This window comes from Mus caroli, unplaced genomic scaffold (genome assembly GCF_978045245.1).
Source record: "Mus caroli unplaced genomic scaffold, Mus_caroli_1 scaffold_17, whole genome shotgun sequence".
Classification (NCBI taxonomy): Eukaryota; Metazoa; Chordata; class Mammalia; order Rodentia; family Muridae; genus Mus; species Mus caroli.
Window position 1 is genome coordinate 29199335 of NW_028227272.1, and position 18941 is coordinate 29218275.

At 43.0% G+C, this 18941-nt stretch overlaps 1 protein-coding gene and 1 non-coding gene across 2 annotated transcripts; both read right to left on the reverse strand.

Moving 5' to 3' along the window:
* Window positions 1-3681: 3681 nt before the first annotated feature.
* Window positions 3682-18893, reverse strand: Fbxo45 (F-box protein 45). Its single transcript, XM_021184909.2, has 3 exons — window positions 18390-18893; window positions 10732-11088; window positions 3682-5989 (listed from the first exon to the last, which is right to left on the reverse strand). Exons 1-3 carry the CDS (start codon window positions 18705-18707, stop codon window positions 5804-5806), a joined length of 861 nt encoding a protein of 286 aa, XP_021040568.1. The 5' UTR covers window positions 18708-18893; the 3' UTR covers window positions 3682-5803.
* Window positions 15581-15723, reverse strand: LOC115029655 (small nucleolar RNA SNORA79). Its single transcript, XR_003835216.1, has one exon. It is a non-coding gene; the product is annotated as a small nucleolar RNA SNORA79 (small nucleolar RNA).
* Window positions 18894-18941: the final 48 nt, after the last annotated feature.

The window sequence follows — 18941 nt, forward strand, 5'->3', positions numbered from 1 at the left end:
CCATAAGATTTGCCTGTAGGTGTCTGTAGTGTATTTTATTAATGATTGATATGGGTGGGTCTAGCTCACTGCGGGTTGTGACACCGGAGAGAGATAATCCTGAATGGTATAAGGAAGCAAGCTGAGTGGCCTACAGCAAGGCAGCAAGGTTCCTCCTGCCCCCAGGTTGCTGCCCTGGCTTCTCTTCATATTGAGACTATAAATTGTTTGGTCATGGTGTTTTCCATAGCAATAGAAACTGTAAGACAGCGGTGTAGGGGCTGGTGAGATGGCTCAGCGGTTAAGAGCACCAGCTGTTCTTCCGTAGGTCCTGAGTTCAAATCCCAGCACACATGGTGGCTCACAACCATCTGTAATGAGATCTGACACCCTTTCTTGAGTGTCTGAAGGTAACTACAGTGTACTTACATATAATAAAAAAACAAAATCTTTAAAAAAAAAAAAAAAAAGACAGTAGTATAGACCAGAGGTCAACGTTGGGTGTCCTCTTTAGCTGTTTTCCACCTTGTTATCTCAGAAAAAGGAGTCCCATTGAATCTGGACCCCAATGGTTTGGCTAGACTAGCTGTCGGCCAGCAAGCCCAAGGGATCCCCCATCCTGTGCTCGAAAGCCCTGGGGTGACAGGTATGTGCCACCAAGTCCACCTTGTGGTGCTCCAGACTGCTTCCACAGCAAACACTACCAACCGAGCCATCTCCCCATCAGAATACCTCAATACCGCTCTCCTTCACATCCTTAGCTACCTTAGTTATGTCTCAATCATACTTAGTTATGTTTTTGCAGGTGGAATAATCATAGGATTATAGTGTGGATCATGCTGTGACCCTGACACAAACCTTTGCTTTTCCATGAGTCAGGAAAAGTCCAAAGTCCTTAGTTTGACAGCTAAAATCTGGCCTCAGTATCTTGGTGCTATTATACTCTCTCACCACCTCTCCAGCAGGCCGTTTCCAGATATTACTTACACACTGCATTGCAGCACAGACTGCCATCTGCCTAGAACAGTGAGCTACGCTTTCATCTCCTGAGACTCTTCTCTGATGTCATTCCATGTTTAGAGCATCCGTTGTCTTCCATCACACAGGACCCCACAGGTAAGTCCATTAAGGCAGTGACCTCTTTGTTACTGGTCACCTTCACATAACTCTGGAGCAGCTGCAGAACAGACTGTTGTTTCTAGTTCTTCTCTATTTATATTCATAGTAGCTGGCAAGAGCTACTATGGAATGAGTGATACAAAATATTTAACCAGTATTGAATTAAATTTTCTGATTTATTTCTAAGTCCAAGTAAGTGGTTGATAGCAGGGTGGCTGGAGAGATCTTCCACAATGTGAGAGCTCAAGTATGGCCACATAAAACACGTAAGTGTGGGACTCATGACACTTCCGTATGTCAGCTGCAGAGTGCTCTTTGAAAGGGCAGACAGCACTCAGAGCTGTTTCACAATGCTTTAGCCAGCCAGCCCCTCACCCTTCTATAAGGGATCTTGTGTGCATACCCTGACCACTCTGGGGACCTTGGCTAGAAATAACTGTCACCCTTTGGCTTCTGAAGTGGACTGTCGCTGACAGTTTTCATTCCAATCTTAAAGCCTTTTTTCCTTCAAAAGTGAAGACATACTATATATGGTGGCACATGTCTGTAATCCCAGTACTCTGAAAATTGGCAGCATGACAGATCTAAGTTCCAGACCAGCCTGCTCCACTCCAGAGTGAGACCTTACTTCAAAAAACATAAAAAAATAGTGACTCAAAGACTGCATTTCCTGACACGTGCAGAGTCTAGACTTGACTGAACACTCGTATGACATCAAAGTAGAGTCTGGAGGGAAGACAGAGGTAGTGGGAAGGGTGTGACTTAAATGCATGATACATAGATGAAAGCAGAATAAAAAACTATCATTCGTACAATGAAGGAACACAGAACACAGATTGGGAAACGAAGAAAGTCAGCCATGTTAAACAAAGCTGTCTAGCCTACTTCCATTATAATATGCTTAGAACTAAACTTCAGAAATTAGCCATTTGTTATTTATTTATGGTACTGGAGATTTGAACCCAGGATCTTGTGCATGCTAGAAAGCACTTTGCATATACTTTGGTCTGTATATTTAGAAGTCATTACTCCTGATTCTTTCTTTTCCATAGAAAGTATGTGAGCCCCTTCTTACTAGGCTTAAAGACTGGAAAGAGTGCACCCGAGATGCTGTGTTTGTATCAGGGAGAGACAGCAAGTTACGTGCAGGGAATAAAGACCACAGTTTGAGTCAAGTATGTATTTAAAAACAAAACTAGGAAACGTGCAAGGGAGGAGAGAGTCTGGAGGGGAGGGGTGTGCAAGGGAAGAGAGAGTCTGGAGGGGGAGGGGTGTCTGAGGGCAGGCATTTGGTCTGGACATAGACTGTTCCAACAACCATCAACAGGCCTTGCCCACAGTCTCAGTCTCTCTATACTTGGCTTATGGAATCATTTTAATACTAATACTTTTGAAAACTCCTTAATTTCTGTCTCATCCAATTGTTATTTCTTGATTCAAAGATATAAGAACTATGAAGTTAACTGTAACTTCTGTACAGTTTGGGTCTTGGCTGTTTTTCACGCTTCCCAGTCATGCAGGGACTACCTGAGCACGGAGCCATTGCACATGCTCAGCTGGGCCGAGGGAATTTGCTGCACATGCTCTGTTCCATCTGGATGTAAGCTGGAGAGTAAAAATGAGAGATGAACGAAATGGCTTGACATTCCAAAGTCAACAATGAGAAAAAATGGCAACTATGAAATGACATGAACTACCACAGAGTTCCTTGTATGAACTTTTTAATGAATTATGAGCCAATGAACATTACAGAATTAAGCCTTAATATTTCTTCTTTCCTATGAAAACCTAGATAATATAACCACCTGTCTCAAGTAGGACAGAAGACCATAGTGAATAAGAGTAATAGTAATTAACGTTTTGTTCCACCCCTGCATGCTTCCTTATGCATGACGTAAGAGCTTCCTACAGCAACAACAAATTCAACATGTTTCCCTGGTCACAGCTGCAGCTGGAATGTGACAGATGCTACACTTCTGCGGCATTGTTCATCCATACCACCACCACTCCCAGTGTTCTCTCTTGCGCCCTCTACATCCTCGTGAGGCAGTGAGGGGGGCAAGAACTTCCTACTTCATAGGTGATGAACCTCTAGGTAAAATTCGGCACAACTGCTCTCAACCTTTGGTAGCATTCTGAAACCAGGGCATTTTTAAATCCTTATGGTCAGAACATATCCCAGTTCTGACACCAGAATCAGGATACGGACCCATCCACAGTATTTTTAAGCCACTCTGAGATCCGGCCATGTTTGAACAGCACTGACTTAGGTGATTCATACTCAGCTCAGGTACAACTGTGTCTTCCATGTGCTCTTTAAGCACCACCAAGAGCACGACCTCCTTCAACACTCAGCAGTTTGCCTTAATGATCTGGGCAGCCACTACTGATCTCACTAACAAGATTTCTAGTAAATAGATCAGGCTATAAATGAAGGTTCTCTGTTCTCTAGAGGCCTGTCCTGACTAGGAACACTCAAATCGTTGAGCTAAAATGGCTTGTTGTTCTGGGAATGGTAGCATTCCCTCTAATCCCAGTTTTGGGGAGGTTGACGCAGGAAGATCGCTGTGAGTTCAAGGATAGATTGAGCTACATAGTGAGAACCAGTCTTTTAAAAAACCAAAAACAAAACAAGACACAGAAAGAGTGGGTTGGTGTTGAATTGTTAGACAATTATCCGACTCTAGGTTCAATGAGGAATGAATAACCACGTGATTTTGTTTTCCAGTCACCACCTTCAAAAACTTGTTGCAAATGAACATTTACCAACAAGACAAAAACAGAAGTTCTGAGTCAAACTCATGAGAACTTGAGGAACTGTAACACCCTGAAGATGCAGCAAGTAAGGACCACCTGCACCTTTTAACTAGTCAGTCTTCATCCTTACCCAGGTCTTTAATCAATTTTTAAGTGCCACCAAATTCTAGAGCAGAAAAACAAACAAAAAACCCACAAAAAAACAAGAAAAACAAAACAATTCCTGGGCCAGCTATCTTTCCTAATACGTTTAACATATAATTCCACTTTGTACAAGGTTTCTTCTTGATACAGATTATCAAAAAGAATCTTTAACAAATTTCTCTTTTTCAAGCAACATAGCAAATATACAATAAATACCTGTAACCCTTTCAGGAGGCGACTGCAGACCCGCCCTGTGGCCTGCAGACCGTCCTGTGGCCAAGCCTCCTGTCTCATAGCAGTGGGGACCAATTCAATCCTCAAGCACCCCAAGAACCCCAGCAAGCTGCTCTCTGTCCCTAATTTTATTAGATTTAAAACAAAATATACATACAGCAATCATGTAAAAAGTACAAAGATTTTACTTGCCTTCATCAATTCTTATGTATCTAAACCATATTCATTATACTTTTATACAGAAAGACGTTTCTGTTCTAACAAAAGGAAAAAAATCAACAACCACCTCAGCCCATGTGTTGAATCACTCCAGCGAGTATTAGTGAGAAGGTAACGGGTCAGAATAGGTCACTCTTTCCAAGGAAGCTTTTGTGGCGCTGCCAACCTGAAGGTTTCAGCATTAAGTCCCATGGGGGCAACACCTAGGTGACTAACAACACTCCTAACCTGGGTTCAGGCTGGCACTGTCTCAGATGGGTGAGTAAACATTTGATGACAGCCCTAGTGGAGACTTTGAGGCTTCGATTGTTGTATAATGTAAACAATATGAAATTAAAAATTCTTCATAACAGCTACAGCATTATAAAGTTAAGAAATAAGAGAATGGCTGACCATGTGTTTTCCTAGGGTTTATACTAATAGCGCTCACACCGAGTTCTGTAAGAGCAGCTGAGACTGTTCTGTGTGGAGACCAGTTTTCTCAGAAGGCCAAATCTAAAGCCAGATGCCAAGAGGCACGTTCCTATCTATCACCTCTGAGTCAGCCTTGCTGGCATGTGCACAATGCTAAGTAGATCTGCTTCCCCAGTCTTTAACCATTGAGGAACCTTTATCATAATCCTGTTATAGCCATGGACTATAAGCCCAAAACACTATCAAATGAGCCAGTACAACATGTCTCCTCTCCTTTTCTCTGTTACCCTACTATCCCCAAATGTCACTGTAATTTTGTACCATGTAGTGATTTTTAAGAAATTGAAGTAGAACAAAGCAATGCCTTTGTCCCCCCCCTTTTTTTTACAGTTTTTACACACATTATATATACAACTTTTAAAATAGCTGCACAATTTTATTTCTCATTGCTAGAGAAGTGCAGTCCAGGCAGACCATGCTTCTCAATATATTAAAAATATTAAATAAAACCCAGCCAGTTTCATACTTTCTAAGTCAAGCTGGCTAGAAATAAAGGGACTGGAGAAAGAACAGGCAGTTGTAAGATGGAACCGAGCCTTCTCCATCAACACTACATAAACCCTTGCGATTCCCTCCTATGGCATCTCTACACGCTCACCTTTAAGCTGGAAGTAACACACTGCTAACTTAGAGAAGACGCTGTGGCAACATGCATATGTCAACTGCCCACTCAACCAACTGCAACCCTGAGGATTTTCTGGCCCAGTGGAAAGAGGAAACGCTATGATCATTCTATGGAGGAGCTGCTTCTCCAGTTCTCAACTTCATGTGTCTTCAGGATGTTTCTTGGGCATGCACACATGATACTATCACTTCATGGTTCTACTTTCCACAAGTAGATCTCTTCTCCACTCTTCTTCTTTCCGGAAAGCCACTGTCATCCATCCAGAGGTTTTCCAAGATAAACCAAAGTCACTTCTGTGTTGCCATATACTGCAGAGACAGCTGGGTATAAGCAGGCTTTTGGAAGTCCTCGAAAGGCAACCCCCAGGAACTCATACCCACGCTCAAAAGCTAAAGTCTTATCCTCCATGTCCAGGATGACTCGGATTCTCTCTCCTATCTGCAAATAGACATTACAAGGTTAGCAGGATATCCAGCAAAGGCATGGCTAGAAGAAAGAGGATACAAAGCCGGGCGTGGTGGCGCACGCCTTTAATCCCAGCACTCGGGAGGCAGAGGCAGGCGGATTTCTGAGTTCGAGTCCAGCCTGGTCTACAAAGTGAGTTCCAGGACAGCCCGGGCTACACAGAGAAACCCTGTCTCGAAAAACCAAAAAAAAAAAAGAAAGAGGATACAAATCAGGAAGTGGAAAACATACAAAGAATCTGTATCTTCTTGATGAAAGAACACACATTATTCTCCATACACATATATTTTAACTTTGTTTCTCTCTTTTTTTTTTTCTTTTTGATTTTTTTCAAGACCAGGTTTGCCTGTATAGCCTTGGCTATCCTGAAACTCAACTCTGTAGGGCAGAATGGCCCTGAATTCAGAGATCTGCCTGCTCTGCATCCTGTGTGCTGGAATCAAAGGTGTGTGCCTATGCTACTGCGCCTGGCTTTAAAAATGAACAGCAACACTGACTGTTTAAACTGCAAACTCAATACAACCAGCTTTTCTCCCATTTTAAAAACTGAAGCAGCAAGACTGGGTCATCTTTCTAGTTTGCATCCATAAAGAAAGGGTGCATTGTATGCTCAAGACTGGTAAGTAGGACTGGCCATGGCCTCCTCTGACAGGCTGCTTGCCCAGCATGCATGACGCTACGGGTTCAACCCCAAGCACCACACAAGCTGGGAATGGTGCATAGTAGTGATCCCAGCGCCTGGGTGGGAGGTGGAAGGAGGAAGATGGAGGTTCATCTACACAGTGAGAGCAAGGCCAGCTAAGCTACATGAGCTCCTGTCTCCACAGGGAAGGGAAAGTAGTAAGTCCTAGATTTATAATTGAGATTTAACACTTCCTAATTATGGTAACTCCTGCTGTTATCAGTAACTTTCCTTCATTTATTTCCTATCACAAATGACCACCAACATCGGCTTTTATCCACTCTTTGCCCAACTGAACCACTCTTTCCAATGCCTATCGAACAGATGCAAACAGAACAATGCTTCAGCTCTATCTACCAGGCACCACTGCTTCTTATCCTAGAGTCCTATCCTCAGTCTCAGGGGTCAGCCTTCTTCTGAAGCAGATTAAGATGCCACAACTAATCCTGCTGACATTCACAAGTTTGGGTCACCTTGGAACCTACAGCACGTGTGTTCAGAGTAAAGGAACTGGAAAGCACAAGTCTCCACGGTATGGGTGTCAGTGGGTAAAATGCTCTCTGGAGACAGAGATAGGTGGGTCTCTGAGTTTGAGGCTACCTTTGTCTACACAGTGAGTTCTAAGACAGCCAGGGTTACATGGGGCTTCTCTGTCTCAATAAATAAATAAATTAATTAATTTTTTAAAAAGTGGCTGGCAGAACAAGAAGATACCGTGGAAGGGAGCAAAAGAAGAGACGAGAGCACAAGCTCCACCCAAGCCCACTTGAGAGCACAGAGATGCTACACATGAAAAGCTCCCCGGGAAGTGGACTGAGCGCAGAGGCAGAAGAGCAGAGCTAAAAGCTGCTGCTGCGTACCACAGGGGCGGGAAGTTTACAGCCTCGAGTCCCAAGATACTTTTCTTCCCTTACTAGAAAATCTGCATGGACAAAAGAATAAGGCAGTTTCTAGAAAAAGGAGGCCTGCCAGGGTTGTTAATACATCTTACCCACACAACCTACTTTTACTTCAAAAAGAAAAATCACTAGGCTAAAATAGGAAAAGTGTGACTCTCAAAGTGGTGGGGTCCAAAGGCACAGGCTACCTGGACCTAGGCTTTTTTTTTTTTTTTTAAAGTTTTTTTTTTTTTAAGAAATATTTATTTATTTATTTATTTATTTATTTTTATTATATGTAAGTACACTGTAGCTGTCTTCAGACACTCCAGAAGAGGGCATCAGATTTTGTTATGGATGGTTGTGAGCCAGCCACCATGTGGTTGCTGGGATTTGAACTCAGGACCTTTGGAAGAGCAGTCGGCGCTCTTAAACGCTGAGCCATCTCACCAGCCCGGACCTAGGCTTTTTAATTTGATAAAGAATTCAAAGTATTTATAGTTACTCTATGAATGTGTGTGTGTGTGTGTGTGTGTGTGTGTGTGTGTAACTGTGAAATGCAGTTAAGACATTCTAAATGTGTCCAAAGAATTAAATAAACAAGAAATCTCAGTAAGAGACATGGAGACAGAAAAAGAAACCAAATGGAACCAAAGCATACAGTAACCAGAACTCATCAGCCTGGATCACCAGCAAACTGAGATGGTAAAATAAAAGCTAGAGCAATAGAAACTATGCAATCAAAGAAGAGGAAGTGCCAAACACCGTGGTGCACACCTTTAATTCCAGCACTCGGGAAGCAGAGGCTGGTGGGTATCTGTGAGTTCCAGCCCAGCCAGGAATACATAGTGAGCCCTGCCTCAAAAACAAAAACAAAAAACCAACCAAACAACAAGAGAAACAAGGCTTGCAGATGAGGAATAAAAGGATCATAAATTATAGGACACAAAGACACTATTAAGTCGTCTAACAATTATAGTATATGCAAATGAACTCAAGAGAGAGACTGTAAAATGGTGTTAAATAAAAAAGACTAAACCACCTGCTATTGAGGGGTCCCATTTTAATAACAGGATAGACGAAAGCAAAAGGCTGGAGGATGCACTGTAATTGTAGCCCATGAAAAGTTGGAGTGACTACATTAAAGTCAGACAATACAGACTCAAACACAGGAATATGGCAGAGTCCAAGGTCATTTATAATGGAAAACAACTTGAGCCCTTGAGTCTATGAAGCAAAAACTGATAGAACAAAAAGAAAAACAGACAAGCTAGAGAGCATAGTTGGAGACAAGTATTTTTCTCACTGAAAGAATAAGTCAAAATACTAACAACATAGACCACTTAAATCCTGTCATCTGGACTATTCCATCTAAGAACAGAATATAAGTTGCTTTTAAGCACATATGGAACACTTATCAAAAGAGACAACACGTAGAGAATAAAACTAGTTTGTATGTATTTCAAGACAGGACTTCTCTGGTTAGCCCTGGCTGTCCCAGAACTTGCTTTGTAGACCAGACTGGCCTTGAACTCAGAGATCCACCTGCCTGTGTCTCCCAAGTACTGGGATTAAAGGCATGTGCCACCATTATCAGCTCAACTAGTATGTATGTATGTATATATATATATATATATATATTTTTTTTTTTTTTTTGATTTTTCAAGACAGGGTTTCTCTGTGTAGCCCTGGCTGTCCTGGAACTCACTCTGTAGACCAGGCTGGCCTCGAACTCAGAAATCCGCCTGCCTCTGCCTCCCGAGTACTGGGATTAAAGGCGTGCACCACCATGCCTGGCGGGAGACATTTTTTTAAAAGATATTTTTGTTTTGTTTTGTTTTTTAAAGATACAGTTGCACTCTTCTTTAAAGGTATATTTATTTATTTTTTATGTATATGAGTACACTATAGCTGTCTTCAGACACACCAGGAGAGGGCATCAAATCCTATTACAGATGGTTATGGGCCACCATGTGGTTGCTGGGAACTGAATTCAGGACTTCTGGAAGAGCAGTCAGTGCTCTTAACCACTGAGCCATCTCTGCAGCCCAAAAAAGATATTTTTAAAATTTGTATGTATATGTGTATATCTGCAAATGTATGTTCTTTGGTCTTAGAGGCCAAAGAGAGAGAGTCTTATCCCCTAGAGCTGGAGATACAAGCAGTTGTGGGCTGCCCAAAGTAGGTGATAGGAGCTGAACTCTGGAAAAGCATCAATTAACCACTGAGCCCAAGTTTTGTAATCTTATTTAATTTTTGTTCTACATTCTGCTGAATCTACAATAATATGGCTTTAAGACAAAATTTTGATTCTCGAGTCAAATTTTGTATAAGACATTAAGATGGAAGAGTAGGGGGTGAAGAGGTGGCTCAGCTGTTATAACACTGTCTGCTCAGGTAGAGGACCCAAGTTCAATTCCCAGCACTCACATAATGTCTTAACTACAATTCTAGGAGATCTCAGTTCCTCTTCTAGCCTCTGGGGCACCAGGCATGCATAGACATAAATGCAGACAAAACATCAATACCCATAAAATAAAGTTTAAAAACAAAGTTAAGATATGAAAAAAAAAAAATGTAGCCGCTTGCCTGAACTTGTCTCTGGAGACAACACTACTACCTCCAAGGACTCTGAATCCGGCTTCGTAAGCAGCAGAGTGGTATTCATGTATGTGCACATACACGCATTTGTTGTGATAAGGTGAGCAGCAAAACCAAACCAAACCAAACCCCTGGATGTTTCATGACACAGCAAGGATGCCATCCATGCCATCGTGAACTTGAACCAATAAACTGTACCCCCTGGCCTAATGAGGTCTGTTCCAGCACAGCATGCTTCTTTACTCAGTCTCCACAGCTGATGTGATGTTACACCAACAGAGCTGACAGTGTTTCTGAGACTTGTCAACAGCAAAGCCCAAAATATTTACTCTTTGGCCTGTACAGAGAAAGCTTGGCGACCTCCTCTCCAGAGCAAAGGAGGATTGCTCAAATGTGTATTAAGAAATACTGACATGTAACATTCTATCGTATATTTTAAAAATTGCCAAAACAAAGACAAAAGCCTCTAGTGGCACGAACATTAAATCGTGCATGCTTTAAACAAGCTGAGGTGTGATGTGAGATGGCCCATGCTGAGGAGCTGCCCTTCTCACCTGATACTTTGGTGCGTTGTTGCACTGTGGGAAGCTGCCGTTGACTTCCCCGTTATGCAGTAGATTATTGTCCACCAGATTCCAGCCCCAGCTCTGGTCGTCACTTCCCAGCAAGGCCACATAACCTTGGCACTGCATGGGGGCCCGTTTCGTAGCAATCCCGATCACTGCCACCGTGCCCAAAGGGCCCTCCCACCACACTTCCCAGGCGTGGCGGCCCTCACTGAAACCAATCTTGGTCCTTGCACCATCAGTGCTCTGAGCGATGGGGTTCCGATGTAGTGTAAAGCCATTCTTCTTGATATAGACGTTCCTGGAGCAGTCATTCGTGCTGAAGGCATGTTGGAAAGCACGCACCTAAACACAAGAAACACAACAGAAGAAGAAGAAACTTGATTTGCTTTTCCTAAATATTAAAATGCAGCAAGTTTAACGTGCTGGCTCACACTTGATCTCAGATCTCAGGACCCTCTGTGATGCTCTAACAGGGCTGAAAATTCAAGGCTAGCCCAAGCTATTTGGCAACTAAACCCCCTCTCTCTCCCCTGCCCCAAATCAAAACAAAACAAAACAAAACAAAACAAAACAAAAAAAAATCCGAGGCTTTCTGTTAACAAATAAGATTATAACTTTTAAATAACACTATTTCCAAATAATAACTAAATTTTCTGGATGGGAAACTATCATTAGGTATTACACCCTGTCAAAAATAACTCCCAGCCGTGCGTGGTGGCGCATGCCTTTAACCCCAGCACTCGGGAGGCAGAGGCAGGTGGATTTCTGAGTTTGAGGCCAGCCTGGTCTACAGAGTGAGCTCCAGGACAGCCAGGGCTACACAGAGAAACCCTGTCTCGAAAAGCCAAAAAAAAAAAAAAAAAAAAAAAAAAAACCTCCCAGCTAGCACTAGGCATGGTACCACATACCTAACTACTAGATCTAGATCATTTAAGCCAGGTTACAATGAACAAGGGACACTTGTTCCTGTCCAAAAAAAGAGGAAATGGGGGTGGGGTGGGGGGTAGAAGGTAGGTATAGGAGATTTTCAGAGGGGAAACTAGGAAAGATGATGATAACATTTGAAATGTAAATGAAGAAAATATCTAATAAAAAAAGAAAACAAAACAAAACAAAAAAAGAAGGAACTTAGTACAACTTCTACAAGTAAACTTAAAACATCAAAATGTACACGCAACTATCATTGCACTTTACAGATATTACTAAAATGTTTATGCATAAAATAACTATAAATGGTAATTGCTTTGAAACAGCTAGAGGCAGAATGGAGCAAGCATGAAGCCAGATCTGTCCTAAGTCAATGGTACAGCTTGGTGTGGACAGCATATGGAAATTCAGCACACTACTTTCTTTCCTTTTATGTAATGCAGTTTCCACGTTGTCAATTCTGTGATTAAAAACAAGAATTATAGCCTCGTGTGGGACATGCTGTAATCACTGCTGGGGAAGAAGAGGCAGGAGGAGCTGAAGTTCAAGGTTATCCATAGTTACATACCAAGTTTGAGGCCAGCCTGGGCTATGTCAGGGCTGAGCTCACTGGAAGTGTTCTGGCCCAGCATATGCAAGAGGAAAATATATGTGTGTGTTTTATATTAAATATTATATAAAGATCTTAGTCACAGCAGTTCTAAAATGAAGCAAAGATTTTACTGACCACAATCTCCCTCGGCTCCTTGGTTTCCTCACTAGGTATTACTCACACACTGACATCACCACTCTTTTTGTTCCAAGCCACATCCCCTACACAGCACTCAACCAACCAGAAGAAGGCAGGCACTGGTGGTGCATGACTTTAATCCCTGGAGGCAAGCAAAGGTAGGCAAATCTCTGAGTTCCAGGCCAACCTGGTCTACAGAGTGAGTTCTAGGACAGCCAGGGCTACACAGAGAAACTCTGTTGCAAAAAGAAAAAAAAAAAAAAAAAGAAAAAGAAAAAAAGAAATAAATAAAATAAAACAAATTCAACCAGAGGACTTAAAGGAGCAGCTATCAAGAGGATAGATTAGCTGGCTTTTCATAAATTCTTTTGATATATTTTTTTAATTAAAAGTTTTTTTTAAAAAAGGGATTTATTTATTTTATGTATGTGAGTACACTGTTACTGTCTTCAGACACACCAGAAGAGGGCATCAGAGCCCATTACAGATGGTTGTCAGTCACCATGTGGTTGCTGGGAATTGAACTCAGGACCTCTGGAAGAGCAGTCAATGCTGTTGGTGTGGGCAATCATAAAAGTAAACAAGGCAGAAAAATATCCATAAACAAGTATTTTCTAAATCAAAAGAATGACATGAAGAGGGGACCTGGAGAGATGGCTCAGTGGTTGAGAGCACCAACTGCTCTTCCTGAGTTCAATTCCCAGCAACCACATGGTGGCTCACACCATCTGGAATGGAATCTGATGTCTCTTCTGGTGTGTCTGAAGACAGCTACAGTGTGCTCACATACATAAAATCAATAAATCATAAAAAAGAAGAGAAAGAGAATGACAGGAAGAGACCTGCGTCCTCAGGATGGTTACACTCCTATCTCCTCGTTGCCTGTTCCTACTCTTAAAGTTCCAGGTGCTTTTTCCTCTCATTTCCCTTTGCCCCAGAGATAACCTCTTCCTTAACCTCCTACTCCAGCTTCCTATTTTGCTGAACTGACTCTACCACATTCATTTATAGTGACCCCCTTCCTCTGACCCCTAGAAGTCTACAAACTCCGTCCTTAACATTAAACTCTTTCCAGAGCTTTCTAAAACAGTATTTCCATTGACTCTCGCGCCAGCTAAAGACTTTTGATAGCTCTACACACAGCACTACAGCAACTGCTAGCTCTGCTTGGCTTCAGAGCCTTCCAGAGCAGGCTGCCGCACTTCCTTCCGACCTGCCTGCCCGGCTCCTGGTGCCCTAGCTGCGTCCTCTCCTTGCCTTCTCTTGCCACCTCCATGAGGGTATTCTTTGACAGGACCACCCATTCCCCATCATTCCTCTCTCCTGAATTCCCATTCACTATCATCACACACAAGTATAAGGATCTTGTTTCCTACCACACCTCTAAGCACATGATTTTATTAAAAAGTATTTTGTAAAAAAACCTACCAGCTAATCAACCAACCAACCAACTAACTAAACAAAAATCTACTGTAATCTCAATTGGTCAGTGCTTTCTTTACACTGTAGCACCTACAGGAACAGGAAGGAGAAAAGAACAACCGGAGCAAACATTAAGGAATGTACGTAGATGGTAACCAATAAACTGAAGGAGCAGGAGGTGGCGGATGCAATCAATCTGTACACTGTATATACTGTATACTAAGCCTTACAAGACTTAGAGACTCCTTGTCAAAGGAACATATACTGATTAAATAAACTATAAATTAAACTATAATATTTCACATTTATAAGACAACTTGTATTAAGAAATTACTGTCAGTTTCATTTTAGAGATGACAGTATCATGATTATGTTATGGATCGATTTTAGAACAAATACTGAAATATTCATATGAAATGAAAAAAATACCCAATTAATAAATTTTAAAGGCCAAGTGGACCTTTAATCCCAGAACTCAGGAGGCAAAGAACGTTGGGTCTTTGAGTTCGAGGTTATTCTGGCTTATGGAGCAAGTTCCAGGACAGCCAGGGCTACATCATAGTTTATTTCTGAAGAACCTAGATTTTTTATTTCAACAGCATGAAGACCTAGCCCAGCACACACTTTCCCCTCAGCTACCTGGCCCACCCTCACTCTCCAGAGTACCCACCCTTTCTCAACAAACTGAAATTCTGCTTCTAAAAACAAACAAACAAACAAACAAAAAGCTTAGCTCAGGATATAAGTCTGAAAGTTAGGGTATAATTAGATATAAAATATCTGGGATAAGTGCTACTTGGAAATAAGTAAAGTTGAGTTATAAAAAAAAAAAATTCAGGAGCTGGAGAGATGGCTCAGTGGTTAAAAGCAGTGACTGCTCTTCCAAAGGTCATGAGTTCAATTCCCAGCAGCCACATGGTGGCTCACAACCATCTGTAATGGGATCTGATGCCCTCTTCTGCTGTGTCTGAGGACAGCTACAGTGACTCATCATATATATGAGATAAATAAATAAAATCTAAAAAAAAATTATGTCGCTCAATGGCAGAGTGAGTGCTAAGCATAGATCAGGCTTTGCCACAGCATGGAAGGAGGAGATAAAAGGTAGGGATGGGAAGGAAGAGAACAAAATGAATCAACCAGACACTTTTTACCCTCAGCCTTTGGTTGCCCAGACTCCTTGGGAGTTCTGCTGCATCCACCTTCCCTAATCCCACTGGATGTCAGCAGTCACCTATGTGAAGTTGTTCTCTGGGACAGCAACTCCAGTCGTGTCTTTCCTCTATGTGCCCTCTGTATCTCATGGCCTAATCTTTTTAAAGCACAGTTTTACTTCACTGTTCTTCTGTTCAAACTTGTATGGTTTTTCCAATTGCAGAATAAAGCCCAAAGAATATATCAAAGACTTTCAAAAGGCCTTCTTCCATAATATAGCTAGTTCCCGGACACCTTTGCAATCGTATTTCCCTTCATTCAATCCAACTAGAAATTCCTATCTTGAGCCTAGACTGCCTCTAATCCTTGGCTACCAGAAGCTGCCTATCTGAAATATGGTGAATATCTCAAAAGCACTATGAATTCTGCTCTTCCACAAGTGAACTTGCTGTCATTTTCCTTCAAACTCTCCCTCAAGTGATACTTAGATTATGTAAGCCAAATACTATCTACAAGTCATCCTTAGCTCCTCCTTCTTCCTCAGTTCTAGTTCAAAACTACTGCCAAATTCTACAGAGTCTTTAAAACAAAAACCCCCAAAACTGTTTGATCCCGCAAATTTCAGAGAATACATAGATAATCCCAGTATCTTAATATTCTCTGAGTGAAAAAAATCAATTTTAATTTATGATGACCTAAAATCCTAGTGCCATATCTAAAGGCAATAGGAGGAACGGTCATCAAATTCTGCAGCTTCTGTTCCCTAAGCTTGTCCATTTTTCTCCATCTCCTTCACTACATACTCTCTAATGGATCGACCACATTTCTAAAATCAAACTCCAACCTGTTCTCCATAGTGGAGCGAAACTAACCCACAAACTGACCGTGCCACTACTCCCCATAGCCTTTGTCCTGGCTTCCAACTGGAAAGGCTTCACTGGAGTGTGCATGTCCCAGTCCTTTCACCTTACTCAAACCAGCATGGCCTGTACGCTCTGCAGCTGCTGACAGTCTTCTTGTTTCTCACACAAGCCAGACTCCCTCCTCAGAGGCTCTTCTTGCTCCTCTTGGAGGAGCACTTTGAGGGGTCACTGAGCTTACGTGCTGTGTCTTATGAGAGAGTCTCGTCCTGACCTCCGTACCTAGTTAAAGCCTCCACCACTGACTCTCAGAATAGCATGCAGCTCTCATTCATAATATCTACCAGATACAGTTTTACAACTGCAGTGATCAGATTCATAGATGTTCCTCCAGGCTGGGGGCGTAGCTAGCATGTATTCAATCCTCAGTACTAAAAACAAACAAACAAACAAAACAAAAACAAAAACAAAAAGAAACACGGGCACGCAGGCAGGCACACACACAAACAAACACACACGCACTCCACTACTCTGTAATCCCCCTAAGGCAAAGTGTTGGTAAGATTTTGCATTCTTAGCTGAGCGGTGGTGGTGCACGCTTTTAATCCCAGCACTTGGGAGGCAGAGGCAGGCGGATTTCTGAGTTTGAGGCCAGCCTGGTCTATAGAGTGAGTTCCAGGACAGCCAGGACTACACAGAGAAACCCTGTCTTGAAAAAAAAAAAAAACAAAAAAAAAAAAAAAAAAGACTTCTAGCTTTCTGAGTCCTCCTAAATTAATCTTCCATCTTCAAAATAGTCCCCTAAAAGAACCCAGGGTAAGTACCAGCCTACCTTGTAGCTGCAGTACATATAGCAGAAAGTTAAATGAGGTGTTAAGAGACTTAAAACTAAAATCTCTCTGGAAATACACAAAACTAATATCAATTTAGGCTGCAGTTAGGAGTGCTCCCTGATTTTCCAGAGTACCAGAATTCAATCCCAGTGTTGGGGGGGGGGGTTATATGTTGCAGGGGGTCACATGTATCTGTAACTCCCAGCTACAGGAGTTGGCACTCTATTCTAGACTCTGTGGGCACTGGTATTCTTCACGTGTGTGTGTGTGTGTGTGCGCCCACGTGTATTTTTATCAAATACAAAAATAAATACAAAAATGCACTTTTTTTTTTGGCCAGGAGTGGTGGCACTTTTAGACTCAGAACTTGTGAGCTGAATATCGTGACCCTGTCTCAGAAAAACAGAAAGACTATCTGATAGCTGACATATTCAACAGCAGTGTTCCTTCTCTTGTTTTAATATACAAGAATATACCAGTAGCTGTGACCCATCTTATAATCCCACACTCTGAAGGAACAGACAGAAAGTTGGCAAGTTGGAGACCAACCTGAACTACCCAGTGAGACCCTGTCTCCAAAGACAGACATAAGTGTATACACCTATTTACAATAATACATGTATATTAAAAGAAATAGTGGATCTATTTCACATTTAAAAATGACTTACTCACTGATACTCACTGACAATATAGCATTAAAAAAAATGTTTACAACATTCCAGGTCACACTTTATCATCTCTCATTTTATACAGCCCTGGCGGTCCTAGAACTCACTAGGCAGACCAAGCTGGCCTTGAACTCAGAGACGCACCTGCCTGTGGAGTGCAGGGATTAAAGGAATGCACCATCACACGGGCTTCATATGCCTTTGATGACTGCTATCCTGAAGAGCGACCATCTATCTACCTGAGCTTAACCCAAGGTCTTTTGTTTGTTTGTTGGGGCTGGAGAATACTTGGTCTTGCCATGACCTGTTTGTTAGAATTTTAATTTTGTTATGAAAGCACAAGAAGTGAGAACGAGAACAACAACAACAACAAAACCAGCAAAACAGGAATCAACATATTAGATGCCAGAAGAGCCATCACCTGAGTAGAACTACGAAAAAGTTATCAATCACAGCAGAACAAGACAGTGTGATGAGTTATACGGTGCCAATGAGAGGAAGTAATATTAAAGTCTCTTTCTTACAAGTTAATTAGCAGGATGCCTACTCTTATCATCACTTGGAATCGTGAAATATTGTGGCCCTAAGACAACGTGGGTGAAAATAATGAAAATAATGTGCTTATTAATCAGAGCTAGGAAAAGGGGTGGTGAACGCAAAAGATCCCAGCAACTAGACCCATCTTAAAGCAACATCGACGAACTAATGCCTTAAAGTCTATTTGGAGGCCAGAAAAAAATATATGCTTATGAGTATCGGCTGGTGATCTGTCTTTAAGAGCAAAGACTGTCGAAAGTAGAAGGACTGCTGAAAATCAATGATGGGAAACCACCTAATATTTTAAAAAGTGAGGTGGATTACGAAGCAGAACTTCAATCCAAAGAAAAGATCGTTATGGAGAGGAGGGGTGAGAGTGGTACTGACTGGCTGAAGCCGTGGGAAGGCGGGATGCTGAGGTGAAACCTCTGACTCAAGCTTTGAAGATAAACCCCGAGAGCGGCGGGCGGGAGAGGAGCGGAGCTTCGACGTGGCCCCGGGATTCCCTCACCTTGGCCTTGTAGCTGGGCAGGTTGCAGAGGATGTCCGTGCGCAGAGCCTCTTCTGCTAGGCTGCGGGCGCACAGGCTCCGCCACACCTCGCTGTTCTCGTCGCCGTGGAGGCAGCGGTACCAGTGCTTGCAAACCAGGGCGCAGCTCCGCAGCTCGGACAGCTCCAGGTAGGAGAACACCAACTCCAACACCCGACTGGGCAACCGGCCGCCGACCCCGGAGGACCCCGAGCCCGCGCTGGCGCCGCCGCCGGCACCGGCGCCGCCACCACTAGCGCCGCCCGAGGCTGCCCCAGCCCCCGGGCCCGGCGCCGCCATCGCCTCACCAGCCGGCCCGAGGGCCGCCGCCGCTGCCGCTGCGCCCCGTCTCGGCGCGGGAGGCCAAGCCTCGCCTACAGCCGCGAGCGGCTCGCTCACCGTCCCTTTCAGCGCCAGCCGCTCGCGCCTCCACCGCTCCCGCCCCTGCCCCGGGGCGTCCGCTGCGCGCCCCGCCTCACTGAGGGCAGATGGCGCGAGCCGCTCGGGTTCCCGCCCCTCGGAGCCGCTCAGCGC